Source organism: Microtus pennsylvanicus, chromosome X (genome assembly GCF_037038515.1).
Source record: "Microtus pennsylvanicus isolate mMicPen1 chromosome X, mMicPen1.hap1, whole genome shotgun sequence".
Taxonomy (NCBI): domain Eukaryota; kingdom Metazoa; phylum Chordata; class Mammalia; order Rodentia; family Cricetidae; genus Microtus; species Microtus pennsylvanicus.
The window spans coordinates 133,996,284-134,019,118 of record NC_134601.1 but is presented as its reverse complement, the minus strand read 5'-3'; the positions used below and the strand labels follow the sequence as shown (position 1 = coordinate 134,019,118).

Sequence of the window (22,835 nt, the reverse complement as noted above, 5' to 3'; positions counted from 1 at the left end):
AGATGAAGTCAAACATGGGTAAAAATAAAATGATGGGGAGGGTCCTTGTTTTTTTAAGAAAGAAAAAAAAAATGCCCAAACACCAGTGCTTTTTCTGCCATGAAGGGTAATATAAATGTTCACCAAAGTAGAAAATAAACTAGATTAGTGGTGCCTACCTCAGTTGGGACAGATGAGAGGAAAAAGAATACCAAAGAAGACCCTGATAATAGCATCAATGTTCCTTTTCCCTTTAGGTGATAGAACATTTGGTACTGACTGGCTTGATGACTATACAACAATATAAATACATTAAAATCACCAAATTGTATATTTTAATGAGTGAACTGTATGTCATGTAACTGATATCTCAAGGTAACTGTTAAAAATGAGAGGCAATGTCAGAAGAAGCAGAAATGATTGACAATATAAATTCACAAATACAAAAAGCATAACACATAACAAAGGAATTTTAAATTAAGTGTATACTAAACATATGATCTTGAGTCTGGAAGCACCAACAACGCAGAAGTCTTTGTCAATTCACAGCCAATTAATTTCCAAAGGACAGAACTTCAGAACACAAGGCTACTCAAAAAGTATCTGTTTTAGTTAGTTTTCTGTTGCTGTGAGGAAAAGCAACTTGTGGGAGGAAAGAGTTTATTTCTACTTACTTCATCACTGAGGGAAACCAGGACAGGCACTCAAGCTCGAAACTTGAAAAGCATAGACTGCTTGCTCCTCCTGCCTTGCTCATCTACCTTTCTTACATAGATCAGACCCACCTGCCTAAGGACAGTAATACCCACAGTGGGCTAGGACCTCCTACATAAATGAACAATTAAGAAAATGCCTCACAGACATGGCCACAGGGCAATCTGATTGAGGCAGTTCTTCAGACGAGGCTCTCTCTTGTTAGGTGACTCTAGGTCTGTGGCAAGATGACAGCTGAAGCTAATTATAACAGTATAATGGGCTTGAAGTCACTTTAATAAAACAGCATTAGCAAATAAAACTATTGATTTGCCTTTGGCTTTCATTTGGTGCGTCAGGACAGACGTGTGGCTTGCCTGCTGTAAACTATAAGATCCCCAAAGCTTGAAAACCAAATATTTAAAGCCATATGGCACAGCAGTGTCAGTTAGAACCTTGAAGAAATTATCTGCACCAAGGGGAAGAACTGAGTCCTTTTATATGACTTCTGGACATACTGATGCTGAATCACCTGTTGGTCAATCTGCATAAAGAAGCAACCGTTATCCCATATAGGCTGTCACCTCATTAATTAAAAGTTCAAGCTACCAAATTAAAGAAATATTCATATTTCTTTATGAAATATGAAGTCAGCATATGCTCAAGAAATATTCTGAAGGTCCAGTTTTCTTTCAAACACATGGTTTAATTATCTGTTTAGGTGTTTGCTTATTCACTACTGGAAGGGTATGATTAGATAGTCATTTATTTGCCACAGTACAAGGAAAATTACTGTAAATCAATTTTTAATCTGTGATTTATGATTCATATTTAACAACTGTTTAAGGAGATGCTACTTGAACATAAAATCAAAGCCACCATTTTCTATATTAAGTTTACCTTTCTTCTTTTCAAGAAACAAAGAGAAGCAATTCTAATTGCTGATCTCTTAGTGTTCAGTTTGCCAAGAAAAATTGCAAGCCTTAAAATAGTAAATGAAAAAGGTCCAGAAACATATACAGGATTTTATCACCTGCAAAAATATAAACACAATGGGGATGATTTTAAAATGCAAAACAAAAGCTTTTAAGATGCAAAGCACTGTGCGGCTCAACATTATTCTATTCTTCCACGGTGTCCTTAATGTTAGCAATCACAGAGTTCTATTTGTTATCACAGAATGGCATGAGTGGATCATTTTGACCTGTTACAAGCTAGTACATTTCCCATTTATAATGAAAAAAGCAAAATTTAACATCCTGTGGCTGTTGAAAGGTTGATTATAAGTGAAAATATGACAATGTTCATGACTAACCAATAATTGTGTCCATCAAATACTGAATCCTAAGTACCTCTTCTGTCAGAGACTAAAAACATATTTAGAAAAAGAGATTGTGAAGAGTTAGGTTCAAAATATGGCCCTTCCTTCTGGAAACTGTATAATAGCCTCAAAGGTGTTATTAGATTTCATGAAATTAAAAGCATTTCAACTGCTTTATTCCTTCTTTCAAGAAATACGTACAAAGACTATTCTGTTTGCTCGGAAGCTCACCAGAACCCATCTCAGTAGTAGTAAAACATTGATGACAGTAAAAAATACGGAGTTGGCCCATGTATGATACAGGAAAGGCTCCCTGAGACACATACAGCATGAAAATAAATACATTACATGCAATAAGCAGTACAAACAAAAGAACAGCTAAGGACACTACAGCAAAGTGTTGAGAAAGAGAATAAAATGTAAGAAAAATAGTAAAAATCATGGAACTAGCTCACCAACTTCAGACTAACAGCATGGGAACCAGCATAGGACAAAACTAGGTCTGTTGAATGTGGGCGACCATTGTGAGTGGCTGAGGCAGAATGAGGGGCCACTGGCAGTAGGATCAGGATTTATCCCTAGTGCTTGAACTGGCTTTCTGGAACCCATTCTCTTAAGAGGGATACCTTGCTCAACCTAGATATAGTAAGGAGGACTTTAGTCCTGCCTCAAAGTGATGTGTCAGACTTTGTTGACTCCCCTTGGAAATGAAGCCTTACCCTCTCTGAGGAGTGGATGGGGGTAGGGTAGGGGGAAAGCAGGGGGAGCAGGAGAAGGGGAGGAAATGGGAACTGGGAATGGTATATAATAATGAGGAAAGATTGTTTTTAAAAATAAATAAGATCAAATCAAATATATAAGTAAAAACTCATACACACACACACACACACATGAAAAAGAAAACCCGAGAACAAATGTAACACTGGAAACCTGCTTACCGCTTGCCCTTACCATTACTTCTGCAGGCATCATGCTTTTTCCCACCCTAACACCACCTAACATCTTTCTATGTTCTATTTGGTAAAGACTTTCCTGTACCTCACCTCTGTGAGACTTTGTAGGCAACTAATTTGGTCCTAAATCCTCAGGTTGGTTTAAAATCTCCAAATGGTCCCTTGAGAGGCCTCTCAATAAACAGAAAACAAATTAGCTGCCATTTTGTCAGTATTTATTGACATACTCAAGGAAGAGGAAATTTGAACATTTATGTTAAACTAGATGAATGATGTAAAGAGATCACAACTTAGTAGAAGAATTTGGATTCTAGACTTGACTCAATTCCTTATCAATGGGAGACTATAAATTTCAGAGGTTAGTCTTGGTTTGCAACTTTCTAATTAGATTCCCAACTAGTTGGTGCCTATCAAAAGTACCCTAGTGAAGAAGAAAAAGGTACGTGGGAGGTGGGGAGGGTAAGAAATTTATAATAGGGGTGAATATGATCAAATTTATTATATATATACATATTAAATTGGAGAAAAATATGTTTAAAAAGCATCCAACTTAGGCAATAGTGCTATAATTATTCTACTTCTTACCATATATCCTGGAAAAGTTATTTAACCTTTCACATGTTTCCTATTTTCTAGTCTGAAAACGAGAGAAGTAATTTGTAACTTGAGATTTCATGAGAATTAAATAGGATAGCTTAAGTGGTAAGAGGTAGTTGGCAATACATTGCTTTATATAATTATTAGATATAACCAGTAGAATGGATTGGAAGCACTTTAGATTTTGAAGCATCTGAGTCATGGATATGAGAAAATTTTGTCTCATTTTGTATTGCATAAATGTTTCAACCACTCTTGTATCCTAATCATCTATGCCTTCAATTTAATTATTTTAACTAAAACTTTGTCACCCCCATATAAAAGTTTAATACACTTATTTTCATGATTTTACATAGTACCTCACTACGACACAGTCTTAAGTTAAAATACACAAAGTGTTAAATTCACACAGGGTTATTAGTTCAAACTAGTTCAAAATATTGAAATGTCATCATTTTAATTAAATCTTATTTGAGTGTGACTTCTAAGAATATAAGAGTTATAACAGACCATATTTCTGATGTTAAATATGGGTTGGCAACATTCTTCTATAAATGGCTTCATTATTTAATGTAAGTACTCCAGGAATATTGGTTCATTATCAGGCAAAAAACAAAGCAACAGATGTGCAGGCTGAAGAAGCCTAGAGAGCTGCTTACTGTACATGATACAGACCTACAGGTAATAAAATTATAATGTATTTTGAGATCCATACTAGATGACAGTTTAACCACTCTTGCCACAAAAAAGAGTGGGTTGGGAGGAAGTGAGGATCTGGGAGGACTTAGTGAGGGACATAATCCAAATACACTGTCTGAAAACTAATACAAATTTAAAATAACATAATGGTAATTATATTAGCACAGCGAATCAGCTAATTTGCTTAATTATAGCAACCTTTAACAGTCTACATGTATCCCTTAACACTACACTGGATAGCTTAGTAATACATAACAATTAAGATTTCTTAGTGTTAACAGGGTAAATGTGAAGGACAGAATACATTGTGGAATATTTTAACCCACCATAAAGGTGAGGCCAGTGAAGAAATATGTTCCTGATATTTCTCAAAAAAAAATTACACATAGATAACCCAGACAGTCAGCAGGTTTCCAAAATAAGAACAGTTTTTCCTTGTTCTAACTCTCCCCCCTCATATTCCAATTCACTGGAGGTAAAAAAAAATCTAGAACACTTTTATAAACCATGTTTTTTTCTAATGACTTACCTCCATATATTAAAATGAAATTCTTATATAATTATTTTCCTATGTGTAGTAATATGAGCGGCGGCGGGGCTGCGTCCCCAACACCCCAGCCACCTGGCTCGGCTAGCTTTTGCCCCGAAATAACAACGCACAAACTGTATTCATTTAAACACTGCTCTGGCCCATTCCTATCTAGCCTCTTCTAGGCTAACTCTCCCACCTGGGCTAGCCCATTTCTTATCATCTGTATAGCACCGGTCTTACCGGGAAGATTCTAGCCTAAGTCCATCCTGGGTCGGAGCTTCATAGCGTGCGTCTTCCCTGGAGCAGGTAGCATGGCGTCTCTCTCTGAGGTGTCTGCTCCGGAGAGGAGAGCTGTCGAGTCTGACCTCACTTCCTCTTCCTCCCGGCATTCTGTTCTGTTTACTCCACCCACCTAAGGGTGGGCCTATCCAATGGGCCTAGCAGTTTCTTTATTGTTTAGCCAATGAAATCAACAGATTGATATATGACACTCCCACATCACCTATGTATTAATTATTTATGAATTTGGTATGACTAATTAGCTGTCTTATAATACCTCAATCCTACTTCCTCACCTTCCCTAAATAGCACGTGTGATGATTATCTTTTCCTCTCTCCTCCATCTTCCCTTTCGGCATTTATACTCAGCTATCATCCAAAATGCCCTTTAGCACTGTTCTCATAGGTTCCTGCTATCTGTTTTGCCACCCCAGGATTTGAGGTCCCCACACTTTTCTGTTGCTTGGCTCATTCCCTTGTTGTGGGTGCCCCAAAAATGTGAAGCTTGGAGATCTGTAGCATCAGAGTATTTTGCTACTTTTATACTTAAGAGATAGCATAGTCTGTTATAAAATTCTAACTGAGAATTAGCATTTTTTTTTCAAATTTTGGAGTTCTTGCTCCTCATCTGGCTTCCTCAGGTGCACAAAACCAATTCTGGTTTACTTTTTGAAAGCTTTTAAAATCCCCTTCCATTCAGCTTCGTGGTGAACTATTTAACTATTAACTATTGAACTGTTGCCACACATGTCTTGCACTCCATTTCATTTTCCATCATTTCCCTCTTTGCTTACTTTATTTTCTTTCAATTGGGACTGACTACTAGGGAGAGGTTCGCATTCCTCTAATTAACTGCTCTTTAATTTATAACTTCTGAAATTCCATACATGAGTACTGTCCTTACATCATTCCCATCCCCCCTTTTCCTTCATCTCACTTCCCCATGAACCCACTCCCTCTTACATTCATGACCTCTTCTTTTAAAATTATTATTACACATATACATACATGTATGTATACAACCTACTGAGTTCATTTAGCTTTGCCTTTATGTACTACGTTTAGGGCTGACCACTGGGGTTTTGATAACCAGGGCTCATCCCTGGAGAAAAGGAGTTCTCCTTCTTTCGGCAGCCATTGATTGCTCTTCATCTAGGGAAGGGGCCGTGTGATGCTTCTCCCATCAAAGCTGGTATAATCTTCTCTCATTTTATCAGTCTTATTGTCTTTTGGCTGAACTTTTAGGGATGTTTATTCAACAATAGTCTAATCCTTCAATGGAAGTGTTTTTACTGCTAACATATTGTGAACTTCTCAGAGTTCTTTTCTGTTATGATTGCCTTTCTCAATATCCTACTTCATCCTCTTCATGTGCTCACTTTCCCCTTTGACAATATCGATTTGCACATTTGGAGAGTGTTGGACATTTAGTTTTCTTATGCTCAACGTTAGTGAGCTTGCTGTCACTGTAGCAATATCAAAAATGACTCTGTTTCAAAAGGTTTCATCCACAGTTGGTGGTCTGATGCTTTGGGGCCAGTTGTGGAGCGGCACCTCGTGTGTTAGAATCATGTAGTGGATGAAGACCTCATGTCAGATTCAAAGAAGGGAAAGAGGTTGTCTCCCACAATTCCATTTGAGGACATCCCCCACACACACAAACAACCAAATCCTCTGAGAGGTTCTGCCACCTTCCAATAGCACCAGCTGAGGACAAAGCCTTTTAAAACAGGCCTCTGGGGGACATGTTCCCTAACACTACCTGTTTTCCTCCAAGTTTTCAGTTTCCTTGTTGGTTTTCTTTGTTAAGATAACTGCTCTTGAGATCAAATGTCAAATGTCTTTTACAGACAATTGCTTTTTCAGTTTCAATGTTAAAACCTCAAAGGAAATGGGAGCCTGGAAAGGATTGCTGGTGGCTATTGGGTGGACACTGGGATAGAGTATTCTCCCAAACATCAGTATCTGTAGCTCTTATTTTTTCTTGAGTCTGAATGTCATACATACTCTTTGAACTTGCTGTTCGACTCACAGAATTGCTACCAGTGTGGTAGGAGTTGCTTTGAAAGAAAAGGCTAAGTTGTATAAATGTTTGTGTGTCATGAAGTCCTCACAATTAATTCAGCATGAGTATTTGCATGTTACCCTGTGATTTTTATGACCTACTTTCTACTTGTAATAGAAGTGTTACATTTATCATAGTGACTAGCATATAGTAAGTCTTAGTTTTTGACCCATTTTCTGGCGGTTATAAGAAATTTATGGCACAACTGTCTCATGACTCCATCTAGTTCCCACATTTAGTGATGTTTGTACAAGTTTAGGCTAATAATGTTCTCAAAATGTATTTTCCAAACCAGTAGCAGAAACAGGAGCATATATGTACAAACATTCTCAGGCCCAGTTTTATACCTACTATGTCAAAACGTTAGGGAGAGAGCCAGTCATGTGTGTTTCACAAACCCTCCAGGGATTCTACTGCATGCTCAACTGGGAGAAGCACTGGATTCAGAGGAAAAACATATAATAGATCAACACAAATATTAAACTCAAGACCTGAACTTACTTGGTGTGATACTGAAGGTCATAAGTAGAACTCATGAATACATGCAAGACCTCATTGATTATGGATAATGAAAAGTCACAATTATGAATCATTAGAGCAGAGTAGTTGTTAGTACTAAAAGCATTATTATTAATCACTATATATAGGAGCTAGAAGCTGAAGAGTGAAATGTAGATTTAGTCTGTAAAATCTGCAATGAACTGCACTATGGTTTTCTGACACAAAGCAGAAAGTGTATTAATACAAAAACAATTCACTTCAATCTCTAGAATCTCAATAAACACCTTGAAAGAATCATTAATTGTATTTATTCATCCTTTTCCAAAACAGGCTACCTAATATATATCGTCTGGATCATTTGCTAAGGAAAAGTTATTTGAAGTTGTAACTTCAACAAATCACAACTATCGAAATTCCTCTGAAATTTTGAGTTAATGCCATGTAAACTTCTGTGAGCTTCAGAAGGAAAAAAAGCTGGGGGTGGATAGAACAAGAAATCAACATTCCAACATCGTTTTCTTAGCATTTGACAGTAGCTTCAAGTCAGTGAGATGATTTCCTCTAGGGACACAGCACATCAAGTCCCTAGATTCAGTTTGTAAGAAACCTAACGTTTTCTTTCCAACAGAAAGGAAGATTCTTTTCCCCAGAGGAAAGGGGAACTCATGTAGGTTCATATTTCAGGGGTGATGCCCAGACACTCAATTTACTTTGACACCTAATCTGTCTGAGCAGCTCAGTTTAATCTCCTGTGTGGCAGAGCGCAGGCTGTTTCCTGCTAGCCCTGTGTGAAAATCTCAGAGCTCTACTGTTGCCAGTCAGGACACAGCAGCTTACCAAAACCACCTCAGGGAATAGTAGACAGACTGCCAGAAGTCCAAAAACACATCCTTGTACTATTTGGACAACAGAGTTTCATTTCACATTAGGGATAATATTCAAAATAAAAATAAAAGAATGACTGACACACACAAGCCCCCTCTAAACCTAGAGGATCCTCTGCTAAACACATCATGAGCATAGCCTCCCTGGCTTATCTCAGCACCCTAAGAGGTCAGTGATGTTTGGATTACACTTTGCAAATCAGAAAATTAAGCCTCAAAAATGCTAAGTAGCTTACCTAAAGTCAACAAACGTCTGTGCTGGAGCCAGGATTCAATCTCAAAGCTGGTGGTGAATCTGAAGGTTCTGTTTTGAACTACTACATTAAAACACCTTTGCTGAGACCCCAACCTATTTCAACGGATACAATTTGTAACATATGTGTAATTCATTTTGCCTCACAGGCAAATTAGAAAAGGGTTTTAAAAGCAAAAAAAAGAGAGAAAATATGTATCAGGAGTGATGATACAGGCTTGTAATCACAGCGCTTGGGAAGCTAAAGCAGGAGAATTGTGACTTTGAGGACAGCCTGACCCAACACAGTTCAATGCCAGCAAGAGCTATGCTTTAATTCTATCTCAAAATAACGAAAGCAGTTTTTTTAAAAAAAAAAAGTAAATTTGTATGTTGATGATATTTCATTTCTGATTGTGTTTTGGGTCTCTTTGAGCTTAGATACCTGGAAAATCTGCTAAGAAAGTGGCTCCTTCTTGAAGTCATTGTATGAGTGGAGATCCAGTTGGTCTCCACAGTGCTTGCTTTGAGACCAGAGATGCTTTTGTTGCCATGGACACCAGATTTCAACACACCACTGAGCACTGGAATCTATCCCATGCAAAGATACCAACCAGCAGATGGACACAGTAACATCTAACGGCACATTAATGCTATGGCCAATATTTCCTTTGTCACCTCTCATTTAGATGATGTGCTCACCAGTGAAGTCTGTTAAGGCTGGAGACAGTTTCTTTATGACTCAGATAACAATACCCACACTTCAACATGTCAAAGTCACTCATTACTAGAGTTGTAGAATAGCTAAAGCTATTCATAAAGAAGTCTGATCTTATACAAAACAGATGGATTCAATGCTATGATTTCATAAAAGGGAAATTTGCCCAAGTGTCTAGCACCCTACATATAAGTGGTATGGTAGTAGTAGTAGCAGTAGTACACACACACACACACACACACACACACACATACACATTTGGTTGTTTATTTTTCTGGAACAAACCATATAGCCAAAGGATTAGGTACATAATTTAAAAATGTAAGTCATAGATCAGTTTCTGAAACTGAATCATGTTTAAAAGCAACTGGACATATCACATATTAGAGACTGTCAGTTCAGTTTAATCAAGGGATTGTTTACGCTCTATGAAAGATATAAAAAAGTCCCTTCTACTTGGATGAAATCTGTGTATTGTGTATCAGTCACATGATCAACACCAGTCATTACATTAACCAATGTAAGTGAAATTAGTCAACAAGTTAATAAGAAAGTCATATTTTATATAATAGAATAAAAGAAATAATTTTAATATTTAGAGATTAATACATTCAATTCCATTAAAGCCATATTCTTATAGCATAATGGTAGTTTGTTATTGGAAAAACTCAACACATTTAAAATTTCATATACTGACAAACATTTTACTGTGTTTACTTTCCTAATTTATTCAATAACAAAACAAAATTAACCAATATAGTTCAAGTAATTATAATGTAAAGAATACATTTTAGCTTTAGTGGAATATATATAAATGCATGAAAAGCTATAAATTATATCTAAACCTAAATGGGTTATTTTGTTTAATATTTTGACTTTATCATGTCTGTTAGATAAGCACATCAGAAAATTTTTAAAAATTAAAAGGAAAATGTTTAACTACCTTCAATTTCAGGTTGTATTGAGGGAGAAGCAATACTCTCTGTCATACAGGTAAAATTAATTGTACTATTCTAAAATGGGAAATGGTACTGAGCAGACATTTTCTACTTTATCTGGGATGTTCTAATAGAGCCTCTTCTTGTGTTATCATTAAATAATTCAAAATTTCTAGAATGTGGTTAATTAATAACAAAACCACTGGGCAGTGGTGGCACACGCCTTTAATTCCAGCTCTTAGGAGGCCGTGGCAGGCTAATCTCTATAAGTTTGAGGCCAGCCTGGTCTGCAAAGTAAGTTCCAGGACAGCCAGGACTGTTACACAGAGAAACCCAGTCTCAAAAAAGCAATCAAGAAAAAAAGAACCAAACCTCCTGAGGCTGAGAAGATAGCCTAGGGAAGAATAGTACTTCCTATGTAAGCATGGGGATTCAAATTTGAATCCCCAGCATCACATAAAAGTTATGCACTTATAAGCCCAGCACTGGGGGCTGTGGATAGGTGATCCTGGGAGCTAGTTCACTGGCCAGCCATTCTAGCTGCAAAAGGAAGCTTCTGATTCAATGAGAGGCCCTGCCTCACAGGAATAAGCATACGAGCAATAGCAAGATGTAATGCTGTGGTCTCTGTATACGCATGCACACACTCACTCACATACATGCACGATACACACAAACAACCTACACAGTTCCCCTCACTACCCACAATTTTTAAAAAAAAAAAATACAGAAAAAAAGATGAAGAAAAAGATTCTGTACTCAATGGAAAAAGCACCCATGGAAAAAGGTGATTCTTATTAAAGGACAATGATGAAACTCATGACACTTGGGGTAAATTAGTAAAACTTTTTGAGAGGAAATCCCATAAAACTGGGAGACTTTATATTCACAACTGTTTGACAGACCAGGGGCAGCAGCATTACAACACATAAACTTACTCAAAAGGCAGAATTACGGGCCTCACAATAAACCCACCAATCCCAAATCTGACTTTGAACAATATTTTCAATTTGTGTGAATGCTAAAGTGTGAGAAACACAAACTAAGAATAGATATTATCAACTGCCTAGTGGAGTCTCATGTCTAATGTCTACCACTGCCCAATTGTATATTCTTCAACCTCCCTGGGCTTCAGTTTCCTCACTGAGTATTATGAATATAGTAATGGTGCCCATGTGGTAAGGTTGTTGATGATATTATATATTATATATATAATATATTATATTATATATATTCCAAGTCAAGATTCATAGAAATATAGAGTATAGTCACTGGTGGTTACCAGAGGAAAGGGAAGATGGAGACAAGATAAATAAATTTAATAGGAAGAATAAGCTCTTGTAATGTAGCACAACAAATGTATATTGTTGATACTAATGTATTTGATGCTTCAAAATTGCTTAAAAGTAGACTGAAAAACACTCTCATAATGAAATATGCATATTTGTGATGATAGATGTGTTAATTAGCCCCATTTGCTCATCTGACAATGTACTGAAAAATTCAATTGTACTTGATACATATAAACAATTATTTTGGCACTTAAAAACAAAAATTTGAAAATAAAGTTACACGTTACTACAGGAAGAATGGGAACATAATATATTCAAATTGTTTATATTAGTGCATGTAAATAAGCTATTATGTTCTCTTAGTTTCTTTTTGCCTTTTAGCATTTAAAGGATATTGTAAGTGACAAATCATCTCAATCATAGACTCAACCCACTTTTTGGTAGTTCTATTATCAAGCAATTAGAACCTAAGTTCTACAATAACCCAACTTCCCCAACATTACTGTCATTTCAAGTCAATCTTTAAGCTTCACAATGGCAGTGTGCAATACGTGCCTGCTTTTAAAAATGTTGATTTCTCATATCCAAACATTGAGTTGATGTGGGAGAGTCTTCTGTTTTGTGTTGATTTCATTGGTTAATAAAGAAACTGCCTGGGCCCTTTAATGGGACAGAAAATTAGGTAGGTGGAGTAGACAGAACAGAATGCTAAGAGAAAGAAGCCGAGCAGGCAGTCACCATGATTCTCCCACCCAACACAGACGCAGGTTAAGATCTTTCCTGGTAAGCCACACCTCGTAGTGCTACACAGATTATTAAATATGGGTTAAAGCTAGATGTGAGAATTAACCAATAAGAAGCTAGAACGAATGGGCCAGGCAGTGTTTAAAAGAATACAAGTTGTGTGTTATTATTTCTGGGGCTAAGCTAGCCGGGTGGGATCTGGGCGGGAACGTAGCCTGCCGCTCCCTACAACAGAGTGGCTGTTATTTTGGGGCATAAGCTAGCCAGGTGACCAGGAGCTGGATGGCAGGAAGTGGCCCGCTGCTCCTCCTAAAACATTGAGTGAAATCCCTTACCTATAAACTATTGGGTAAAAATCTACATGAACAGTAAGAGGACTCCTTTTCTACCGTAGACATGCCCAACCTCATTTTATGCTTATCAGTTAGATGACCATCGAATTTTATAAAATCCTCTATTGAAAAGAATGTGAGAACAGGGGTAACCCCAAACTCTGGTGGTGGGAATGGAAATAGATGGTAAGGTTGTGTTGTTTGGTTTGTATTTTAAGAGAGAATCTTACGATGAAGATTGAGGTGGTTTGGAACTCACTATGTAACCCAGACTGGCTTCAAACTTGCAGCAATCCTCCCATGTCAGCCTCCCTTGACAAAGCACTTTTAAAAATAATTTGATCATCTCCAGCAAATAAAAAACACATGTGTAAACTTTGACTCAATCTTAAAAATTGTTTACTACATGCACACTTGAAAAGGTTGATTGATGTGTGATGTCCTTCTGTGTGTTGCTTTTATTGACTAATGAATAAATCTATTTCAGCCAATGGCTTAGCAGAGTAAAGCCAGGTGGGAAATTTGAACAAAGATATAGAAAGTAGGTGGAGTCAAGGAGATGCCATATAACTGCTGAAGGAGACAGACGCCAGAACCTTACCAGTAGGCCACAGCCTCATGGTGATACACAGATTAATAGAAATGGGTTAGTTTAAGATGTAAGAGCTAGCTAGAAGTACACCTGAGTCATCGGTCAAACAGTGTTATAAATAATATAGTTCCTGTGGGATTATTTGGGTCTGTGCAGTTGGGAAACAAATGAGCAGTCTCCATTTATGGTAGATAACAAACATATAGAAAGATGAATATAAACACTATTTGTATATATATACATGTGCATTCTTTTTAGCATTACTATTGATATAAGAAAAAGGGAAAAAGAAACTAGGAAATGTTAGTGTTCATCAATAAGTTTAAGTCATATTATAGTCGCATAGAACCAAAATAAAGAGATATTTCTCTAAATAAGATTGGCAAAGATGCCTGAAGTATATTACACAAAAAAGCAAGCTATAGAGTACATATATAATAAGATCATTTGTTTGGAATGAAGAGATGGCTTAAAGTACAGATTGTTTTTGCTGAGGACCAAAAATTTCCAGCACCAAAATCAAAGCAACTCACAACTGCCTGTAAATCCAGTTCAAGGAGGATCTGACCCCTACATTCTCCTATAGTGCCTACATACATGTGTGTATACATGCATGCACGTGTGCATAAACACATACAACTGGAGATGAAATAAATCTTAAAATATGATTATCCATGTAAATAAAGAAAACACACTTATGAAATACACTTGTAAAAGAGGAAATTTAACATAATAGTCCATAGAAAGCTCATTTTATACTGCCTGATTTAGCTTACCATATGCATGTAACAATAATGATTATTAAGAAAAATAAGGGCCCGATGTAAACTTCCAATTTAGGCTCTCTCTCATCATAATGTCTGGCTGTGGGTCTCTGCACCCATTCCCATCTGCTGCTGGAGGAAGCCTCTCTGATGATGACTGGACAAGGCAATGATGTATAAGTATAGCAGAATATCATTAAGAATCATTTCATTAATTTTTTTTTTGGCCAGTTGTGTTTGGTTCTACCCTAGGTCTCTGAACTAAAACTTGGCTATCCAGTCTCTGGTTCCTGGACTCAATATGAGGGTTTTTTCCTTGTCTTACTGTATCATGGTGTGTGTGTGTGTGTGTGTGTGTGTGTGTGTGTGTGTGTGTGTGTGTGTTTGGTTGTTATCTCTTGGAAGCTGTTGTTTTCTGAAGGGAAATGGAGGAGGAGCGGATCTAGGGGAGAGGGGATGTGGGGGGAGCTGGGAGGAGTGGAGGAAGGGGAAACAGTGATAGGAATGTACTGCATAAGAAAAGAATCTATTTTCAATTAAAAAAAATAATAAACCTTTACATGTAACCCAAAAAAGAAAAATAGGGAATGTAAACAGTTTCTACTATAAAATACATTTCTAATATTTACTAGCATACATTTTAATGAAGTTAATATCATAGCTTTTGTTTGATTAATAGCCAGCCAACAGCAAAATTAAGGTACTCTCCATTTTCCATGGGGCATAGAAATAACCTGGAAAGGGAAGGGAAACTCTAACAACAGGAAAACTGAGCAAATGAAGGTGATAAGTCACAGACAGATCATGTCAAGAGAAGCCAAAGGGCAGACAGCTTGGTAACCTACCAACAGCCATTGCATTCTCTCTCCTTTCTTGTCAGAACCTGTGCCCAATTTTAAAGGTTAGAAATGAAAGAGAATTAGTGCTCTCAGTCTTCCCTAAAAACTAGAACTGGCCAGGGACCAAATGATAGGCAATGAGTCAGAACAAAAAGTCTTCTAGTATAGAACATTCTACATGATTAAAAAAAAAGATGCTGGGAAAAGCCACAGACATTCCCCTCTCCTTGTAATACAAGAACATGATGCTTGGAATAGCAACGACCATCTTGACTATACAGTAATGACATAGCTCACATAGGAGAACAAGTGAAAATATGCTAGGAAATGCTGGTGTGGGTTCTCTTAAGTCTCTTTGGTTAACCAACCTACGAATGGCTTAGCTCTATACTTTTGTTAAATGGTATAATGAATGTTTTCCTCAGTCCAATCACAGTTCCCTTAGTTGGTAGTTACATATATAAATAAATATATACATACAACCTGATTAGTCAGTTTAAGGTTTCTTGTATGTATATAGTTTTCCCTAATTTTTGAGGCAGGAATCTCACTATGCTACATAAACTGGCCTCCAATTTCTGAGCTCAATGATTCTCCTGCTTCAGCTTCCTGTGTGCTGGAACTATGGGTATATACCACTTACTACATCTGGATTCAGTCATGTTTTCTTGACCATTCTGTGATTCTAAGATAAAAGCATCCCAATGTGATGGTGTGAATGAAGACGTCAATCCTATATGTTTGAATATTTGATCCCTAGGTCGTAGAACTGTTTATGAAGGATTAGGGGGTGTGACCTTGTTGGAGAAAGTACTTTATTAGGGGTGGGCTTAAAGATTTCAAACGTCCAAGCTGGCCTCAAATTCGTGATCCTTATGTCTCTGCCACTTCAGCAAACCCTAGATGTTCACTAGAAGTTACCTTATGCTTAGGACCCAATTAACACCTTTAAAATTTTTAAATCACAGCAGGAAGATCAAATATTGTACTGAGTATGATTTTCTACCTGATATTTGGAATTGCATTGGATTATATGTTAGTAGAAACAGAAAGGGCCACCATTACTTTTATTAAACAGCTACTATGTGCCAAGCAATAAGACAGGTGTTTTATCTAGTATATCACAGCAACTTCCAAATCAGTTCCCTTTGATTGCAAAAATGAAAAATAAATCTGTTTGCTAATTCACGTAAACAACTGAACATTTCATTTTAGCACAAATATAAGCTAGGCATAATGGCTTATATCTGTAATGCCAGCACCAGGGAGGGTGGGGTAGGAAGCCTGCTATGAGTTTCAAGCCAGCATAGACTACACAGTGAGTTAAAGGCCAGTAAGACCCAGCCTAAAAATAACCACCCCCAAAAAATGTTGGGCCAAGTATGGGAGTATATGCCTTTAATCTCAACACTTGAAACAGAACCAGGGAGATCTCTGTGAATTCAAGGTCAGTATGGTACACATAACAAACTCTAGTCCTTCCAGGTTCATCTTAAAAACATCAATTAAATTAAAAAAATGCAGACTACAACCACCTACAGAAGTCATGGATATATATGTATCATACTGGAGTTGTTGAAGAAATCTCAGAGTATCACTGACTGCCTCCTGTTTCAAATGTACCACAATCACAAGATTCACTGTAAATCCTAATGTGTTAATCAAAAAGCACCCATGCTGCTGCATCACATTATTTTAATGTTTTAGTCTTTGAATTGACTACAATGGGTTTCTTTTTGTAATTCTAAGTTTTAATTTATACATTCGTAGATGTTATCCTGAGAAGTCCTGAAAGTTCATCAGACGGATAAAGGAGGCGTTGGTACAAAGAGGATTTTAAAAGAGCCACATAAACACTTTTTGCAGGTGTTGTGTGAGTGTGTATGCACGCTAGAGATCAAACTCAGGGCTTCTCACAACCTAATCAAACACACGTCCACCAAGAACTGCATCCCTATCTGTTGGGGAAGGTCGCTTGTTTATTCCTGGCTTCCCAGAACACAAAATAATCACTCAGAAACTATATTATTTGCAATATTGTTTGACCAATAGCTTAAATGTATTTCTGGCTAAGTCATATATCTTAAATTAACCCATTTCTATTAATCTGTGTATCATAATGTGACTGTGGCTTACCGGCAAGACTCGGTGTGTCTGTCTCTGCAGGTAGCTACATGGCTTCTCACTGACTCCTCCTACTCTCTCTATATATCTCTTTCAGCATGGCTTTTCTCTGTTAAGCCATTGCCCGAAAGCAACTTCTTTATTAACCAATGGCAATAAAACATATTCACAGCATACATCACCTCCCACATCACCTATCCCCTTATCATTCTTAATATTGACAATCTACTCAATAGTCAGAAAATCAGGAACGTTTTTTCAAAAGATCAATATACTCTTGTAAAAACACACAACAAATTCAGTCACATAACTTTGACTTCTTTGGCACCAAGGGATCTGATTTTAATTTACTCCTAACTGGGAACCTTCCTTGCCTTTGAGCTTTCTTATCTCCTATTCATTTATTAGAGACCTCTAAGCCTGAATGGTTTGGTCCTTGTGGGCCCCTATGCCAGAATGGCTGCTGCTAGGGCAGCCTCTTAATTCTCACGCTCCAGTTGTGAGACATAACATGCCTTCACAAAGGAGCCTTTCTACCATAGGCTCCCAAACAGTAGCTCTGCCTTCTCTCACCTGTCCCCTTCCCCACTTTAGTTCCTGTTTACTGCCTTCAGATCATTTCTTACAATCAGTTCGTTTTTTTGCTCTTCTCACTGTTAAATCTCAGCATCTAGAAGGGTGCTTTGTATAGCAGAAAAATCTAATTAATACTCGCTTAATGAATGAAGAAAAGTTCAATGAAGAATTGTTTTGTAGGGCTCTGTTTATTTGATTTTTAAAAAAGAATTCTTATTAATCCAATTACAAAAGTGGAAGTTTAGGCTCAGAGTTTTGAAGCTATTTGTACAAAATCATTGAGTGACAGAGTTACTTTCATTAACACCCTAGATTTCCCTTAATCCCTCTACCATCCTCCCTATATCTCCACCAACCAGTAAAAGGCAAAACAGACTGACAGCAAATATTTATGACACAATTTCTTGGGACTTCACTAACCCATTGTATAAGACTATGTGTCTTACACACTTCAAATCCCCTTTCTTTAAGTATTTTCAGGACGGTTGAGTTCACTGGAAATATGTTAAGTACATTGAGTGATTCAGTATCTCTCTCTCTCTCTCTCTCTCTCTCTCTCTCTCTCTCTGTGTATGTGTAGAGAGAGAGCAAGCATGTTTTAAACATTTATCAATTATATGAACACAAATGGAAACTTCAAAAACTTAAATGAACAACCTAAGAATGTAACAAATTAGATAAGCCCAGAGGAAGTATTGATGTATGAAAATATAGACAGCATTGTATTCTAGAGCATGTAATCCATAATTCTGGCCTGATGCTTTCTAGTATAAGAAAGTGAGAAGTACAATCAGCCACAAGACATATTTCAAAGACTAACTGATTCTATCGATTGTAAAAAGAACGCAACTATTTGTTTCCACCTCCTGAGACAAATTCCTTTGTGGGTCCTTATAATGAAAGGGGTATGATATTGTAATGAGCATTCTAAACTATAGCCTCATAAATCAATACATTAAGCTTCATACAATGAAGTGTTGCAGCATGAATTAACAGTCATGGCTGGTGTGACACCCAAACCCACGCAGCATCATATTGCCTTTTTATCTAAACTGTGATCTATGAATCAACCCTATCAGTTCCCTACCTAGGAACTTGTTAGAAATGCAGAATATCAGATCCTCTCCCAAGGCTAAATCAGAATGTTTTCTCTATTTTACTATATATTTATAATATTTATGGCAATTTCTCTTTATATTGCAGAAAAGATATACAGGTGATTCCTATGCAAAATATGTTTTCTAAAGCACTGATCTAGTGGGTCATTTTGATTTGAATAAGAATTTGTAAGGACCTATAATTTATTCAATTCATTTATTTCAATAGATATTTGCTGAGAACCCAGAAGTAGGAAAGGCTTTCTTTAAACATAGCTTCAGAAGCATTAGCATAAGGGAAATTTTGATAAGACATACCATTTTAAAGGTAGGTTGGCAATGCAAGCCACATAGTATATGGATAATATTTGCAACATTACAAAAGAAGAGTTAGGTGCCTACATATGTGCTAGACAATTGTTAATATTGAAGCTACAACGACATAAAAATATCTCCATCCTATGGAATTTATAGTCTGATTAATGAAGACATCAATAAACAAACTGAATAAAAAACAGGAAAGGGGGTAATCTTAAATTTTAAATGAGGCTGAGAGGTAATGCCTCACTCAGGAGGTAAAGACCTATCCAAGGTCATGGAGCTAGCTATAAAAATATCTAGAGGAAGTGTTCCAGGCAGGGAGAACAGAGAGTCCAAACACCCTGAGACAAGAGAATGCCTAAAACAACACAAGGCCAGTGTGGTTATTAAACATGAGTAAGAAGCAAAGTAGGTACGCAAGAGGCTTCATCATGTGAGGCCTTATCGGCCATTTTCAGTGTCACTGGTTTAACTATGAGATAGGAAGCCACTGGAGAAAAGGCAATAGGGAGCCACTGAAGGATGCTGAGCAGGAAAATGACGTAATGAGAAGTGTCTTTAAGAAGCTAGCCTTTTTTAAAGGGTGGATGAATGGCTTAGTGGGGGAAAAACTAACTCAGAGTGATTCATTCATTACTTATTACGTGGCACAGATGTGTCAAATAATGTGAGAAAGCTCTAAACTAGGGTGATAACTATGGGAAATGGCAGAGGAAGGTGAATGTAAATGACATTGAATGAAAAAAAGATACTGGGACACAATGGCAGATTATTTATAGAAAAATGACAAGTTAGAAATTCAATTTAATCAAGGTTCACGGATCATCTACTGAGAGAAAAGCTGTCTGCTGGCAAGGAGTTAGGGAGGGGAAGGCGCGCCAGTCTCTGCCCTACACATTCAGAGCCTCAATTTCTTGGATTGCTGAAATGGAGGCAACTGATCTAATAAATTAAAAGCTGTTCTTTCAAAATCTTCAGAGCTGGTTCTCTTGTTCCTTCTTCCAGGGACAGCCAGAGAACCTCAATTTGATTAGCACAAAAAGACAGATCCGATTTGGCAGGAGGGTAGAAGAAAGGTCTTAAATGCTTTTGTGGGGCAGGGCTTTCAACTGGTTTTGGAACACCAGTTTCTGTGCACAGCCCTCCTAGTCTTTTGGTTGATTTTCCACTCTGCCATTCTATTATGGGAAAAAAGACTTGAAGGCATGGGCAAAAGAATAAACAGGCTTAAGGAAAACAACTGGGGGATTTTTTAAAAATTGCCTACCATCAGACTGCAAGGTTGGGGAAGCAGATGCAAATGTAATGCAAATGATATGTAAATCTCTCTGTGGCCTTCTAAATGGTTTTCTACAACTGGAAGGGCCGTTGGGAAACAGCTAGCAGATAACAATGACTCAGAAGCAGAGCAAACTATTTCAAGACAACTTTATCACATGGCCCTTGGCTGCCCTGCTAGCTTGGTGCATCCTTCAGCATTTTTCCTCTTCACTTGAATCAATCTCACCTGATGTAAATTTTTTTAAAAAGAAGTCTGCTTGCTTACTGGTTTTCTAAGCTTATTATACTTTTAAGTCACACCATAGTCCTTTATTTTTTCTCCAAATGCCTTTCTCACCATATCTAGCCAAGTTAAATGTGCTGCTTTCTCCCTAGAACAGAACATTGTTCCAGTGAATTATGAATGAATGTGCCTCCCTTTCATTTCTAATTACTATGAGGCTTTATAGGTTTTTTGTTTAATTCCCACAACTCCACAGGAACTGGCACATTTTCTGCTAACATATACATGCTATATGCAAAGGCAATTTAAGAAAAAAATGCCTGCATATATAGTTGTGAAACGGAATTGCTTTCAAGGAGTCCCTGAAAAACTGTTTATTAAGAAAAGCTTCCTGGTCACAAATGCTGTGGCTTTGGTCAACCTAACTACTGATTTTAAAATGGAAGGGGGAAAAAAAAACACGCTTTTGATCAAAGTGACCATATTTCTGTCTACACTTAGCTATTTAAAAAGACTATACTCTCATCAGATACACATTTATTAAGAGTCCTAGGATGAAATTAATAGTAAATAGCACAGTGCACACATCAGACCTATGCCTGAGCAGCTTGGTCACAGGCCCAGGAGTCCAGAAGCAACTTTCTTGCACATCAGTCCTAAAGTCCCGTTACTTTTTTAGACTCCTAACATTTAAGGCTGCTTTTGCTAGTACAGTCAAAGGAAAGAAAATAACTTTCCCCCCATTTTTAAACACTCGCTTTTAAGGGCCACAAGGTCAGTCCCCCAAAAAAGCTATGGGGCAAAGAGGCATCTGAAGTGATGCCACCAAGTTCACTGCACAAAGGGGAACAAAGCAAAAAGCCAAGTAATCCAGAGAACGATTGTGCGGACAAAGAAAGGGGGAAAGGACGGACAAAAGCAGAAGGGACTGAAGAAAGCACAGCTCCAGACAAAGAAGTAACGAAGAAGAGATGGGGGATGCACAACCAGGGGTGGTGCTCCGGGCGTCGGGGAGTCCCAGAAAGCCGGACCCCCCGCAGGGTGCGGGCAGCCGGGCGAGCGCCCTCCGGCGGCCGGGGCAGCCAGCGTCTTACCTCCTGGGCGAGTTTCTGCTTGAGTACCAGCGCGGCGCACAGGTAGCCAGCGCGGCCCACGAACAGCTCGTCGGAGCCGCACTCCAGGAAGGAGACGGGTGCGCAGACGGCGCACAGAGCCCGGAACTTCCCGAGGGGCTGCACGTAGTCGGAACGGCCCAGGGCGTGGTACACGAGCGTGGCCACCGCGTGCACGCCCGCGCCCCCGAGCAGGAAGGCAGCGCGGGTGTCGGCGTCCGGCTCGCCCCACTCTTCGGAGCGGGAGCACGCGTCGATGAGGCGCTTGGCAGAGCGCAGGTAGCGCTCGCGGGCCCCTGCGAAAAGCGGGCTTTGCGAGACGTGGTAGAGCATGTAGGCCACCCCGGCCACGCCACTGTACAGACCCCCCTGGCAGCTGCTGCCCGCCGGTGTCGCCCCTCGAGCCTCAGCGCCGCCCCCCAGCGGGGGCAGCTCCTGGAGGATGCGTTCGATGGTGGAGGTGACCAAGGGCGCCACAGCCTCCTCGCACTGGCCAGCCAGCAGGCTGCCCTGGTAGTCATCGAAGCGGTTGGCGAAACAGCGCTTGGTGTCCATGCTGTCGCCTGTGGCCCCCCAATGTCGAGCTGGGGACCTTTGGAGGGAGCGCCCTGCAGCCCGGCACAGCACCTCCTGCTCTCTGAGATGATCGGATGGCTGTAGATGCGGTGGTGGGGGGGGGGATGGAGGGAGGAGGGTGAGACGGGAGGTGACAAGAGGAGGTGGACGCAAGGAGGGATCACGGAGCGGGTGGCCAAGTGGGGCAACGGGCTGCTGCGAGGCTCCCGAGTGGCCCGAGAGAGCACGGGGAATGCGTGTCGCTCGTCCCCACTCCCGGAGGCCGCGCCCTCGCCGAGCCGCCCCCTCCTGCGCCGCCGCAGCTCCTCGGCTCTCCAAGGGGCCGAGGTGATCTCCTCAGGCAGGACCCACGCGGGGCCCGCGCCACTCCTCCCGCTCCGCCCTCGGCTCCTCCCCTCCCTGCAGAAAGCCTGGGACGCGCAGGACACGGATCAGGAATGCTGAGGCTGGCCGTCAGCACACCTGGCAGCAGAGGTGATGACTTCCAGTCCCTTGTGTACTCCGAGACTTTGCCTCGGGTCAGCACCAGCAGCACCTGGGAGCGTGGTAAAAACGCAGCGCCGCAGGTTTC

The 22,835-nt window shown here is 39.1% G+C and overlaps 1 protein-coding gene across 1 annotated transcript in view; it reads right to left on the bottom strand.

The window, feature by feature from the left end:
* The window catches only part of Lancl3 (LanC like family member 3), a 97,333-nt gene extending 74,741 nt beyond the window's left edge, over nucleotides 1-22,592 (bottom strand). The window contains exon 1 of the mRNA XM_075957402.1: nucleotides 21,671-22,592. Within this exon, the coding sequence (XP_075813517.1) occupies nucleotides 21,671-22,243 (573 nt within the window). The 5' untranslated portion in view covers nucleotides 22,244-22,592. The remainder of the gene's footprint in view (nucleotides 1-21,670) is intronic.
* Nucleotides 22,593-22,835: the final 243 nt, after the last annotated feature.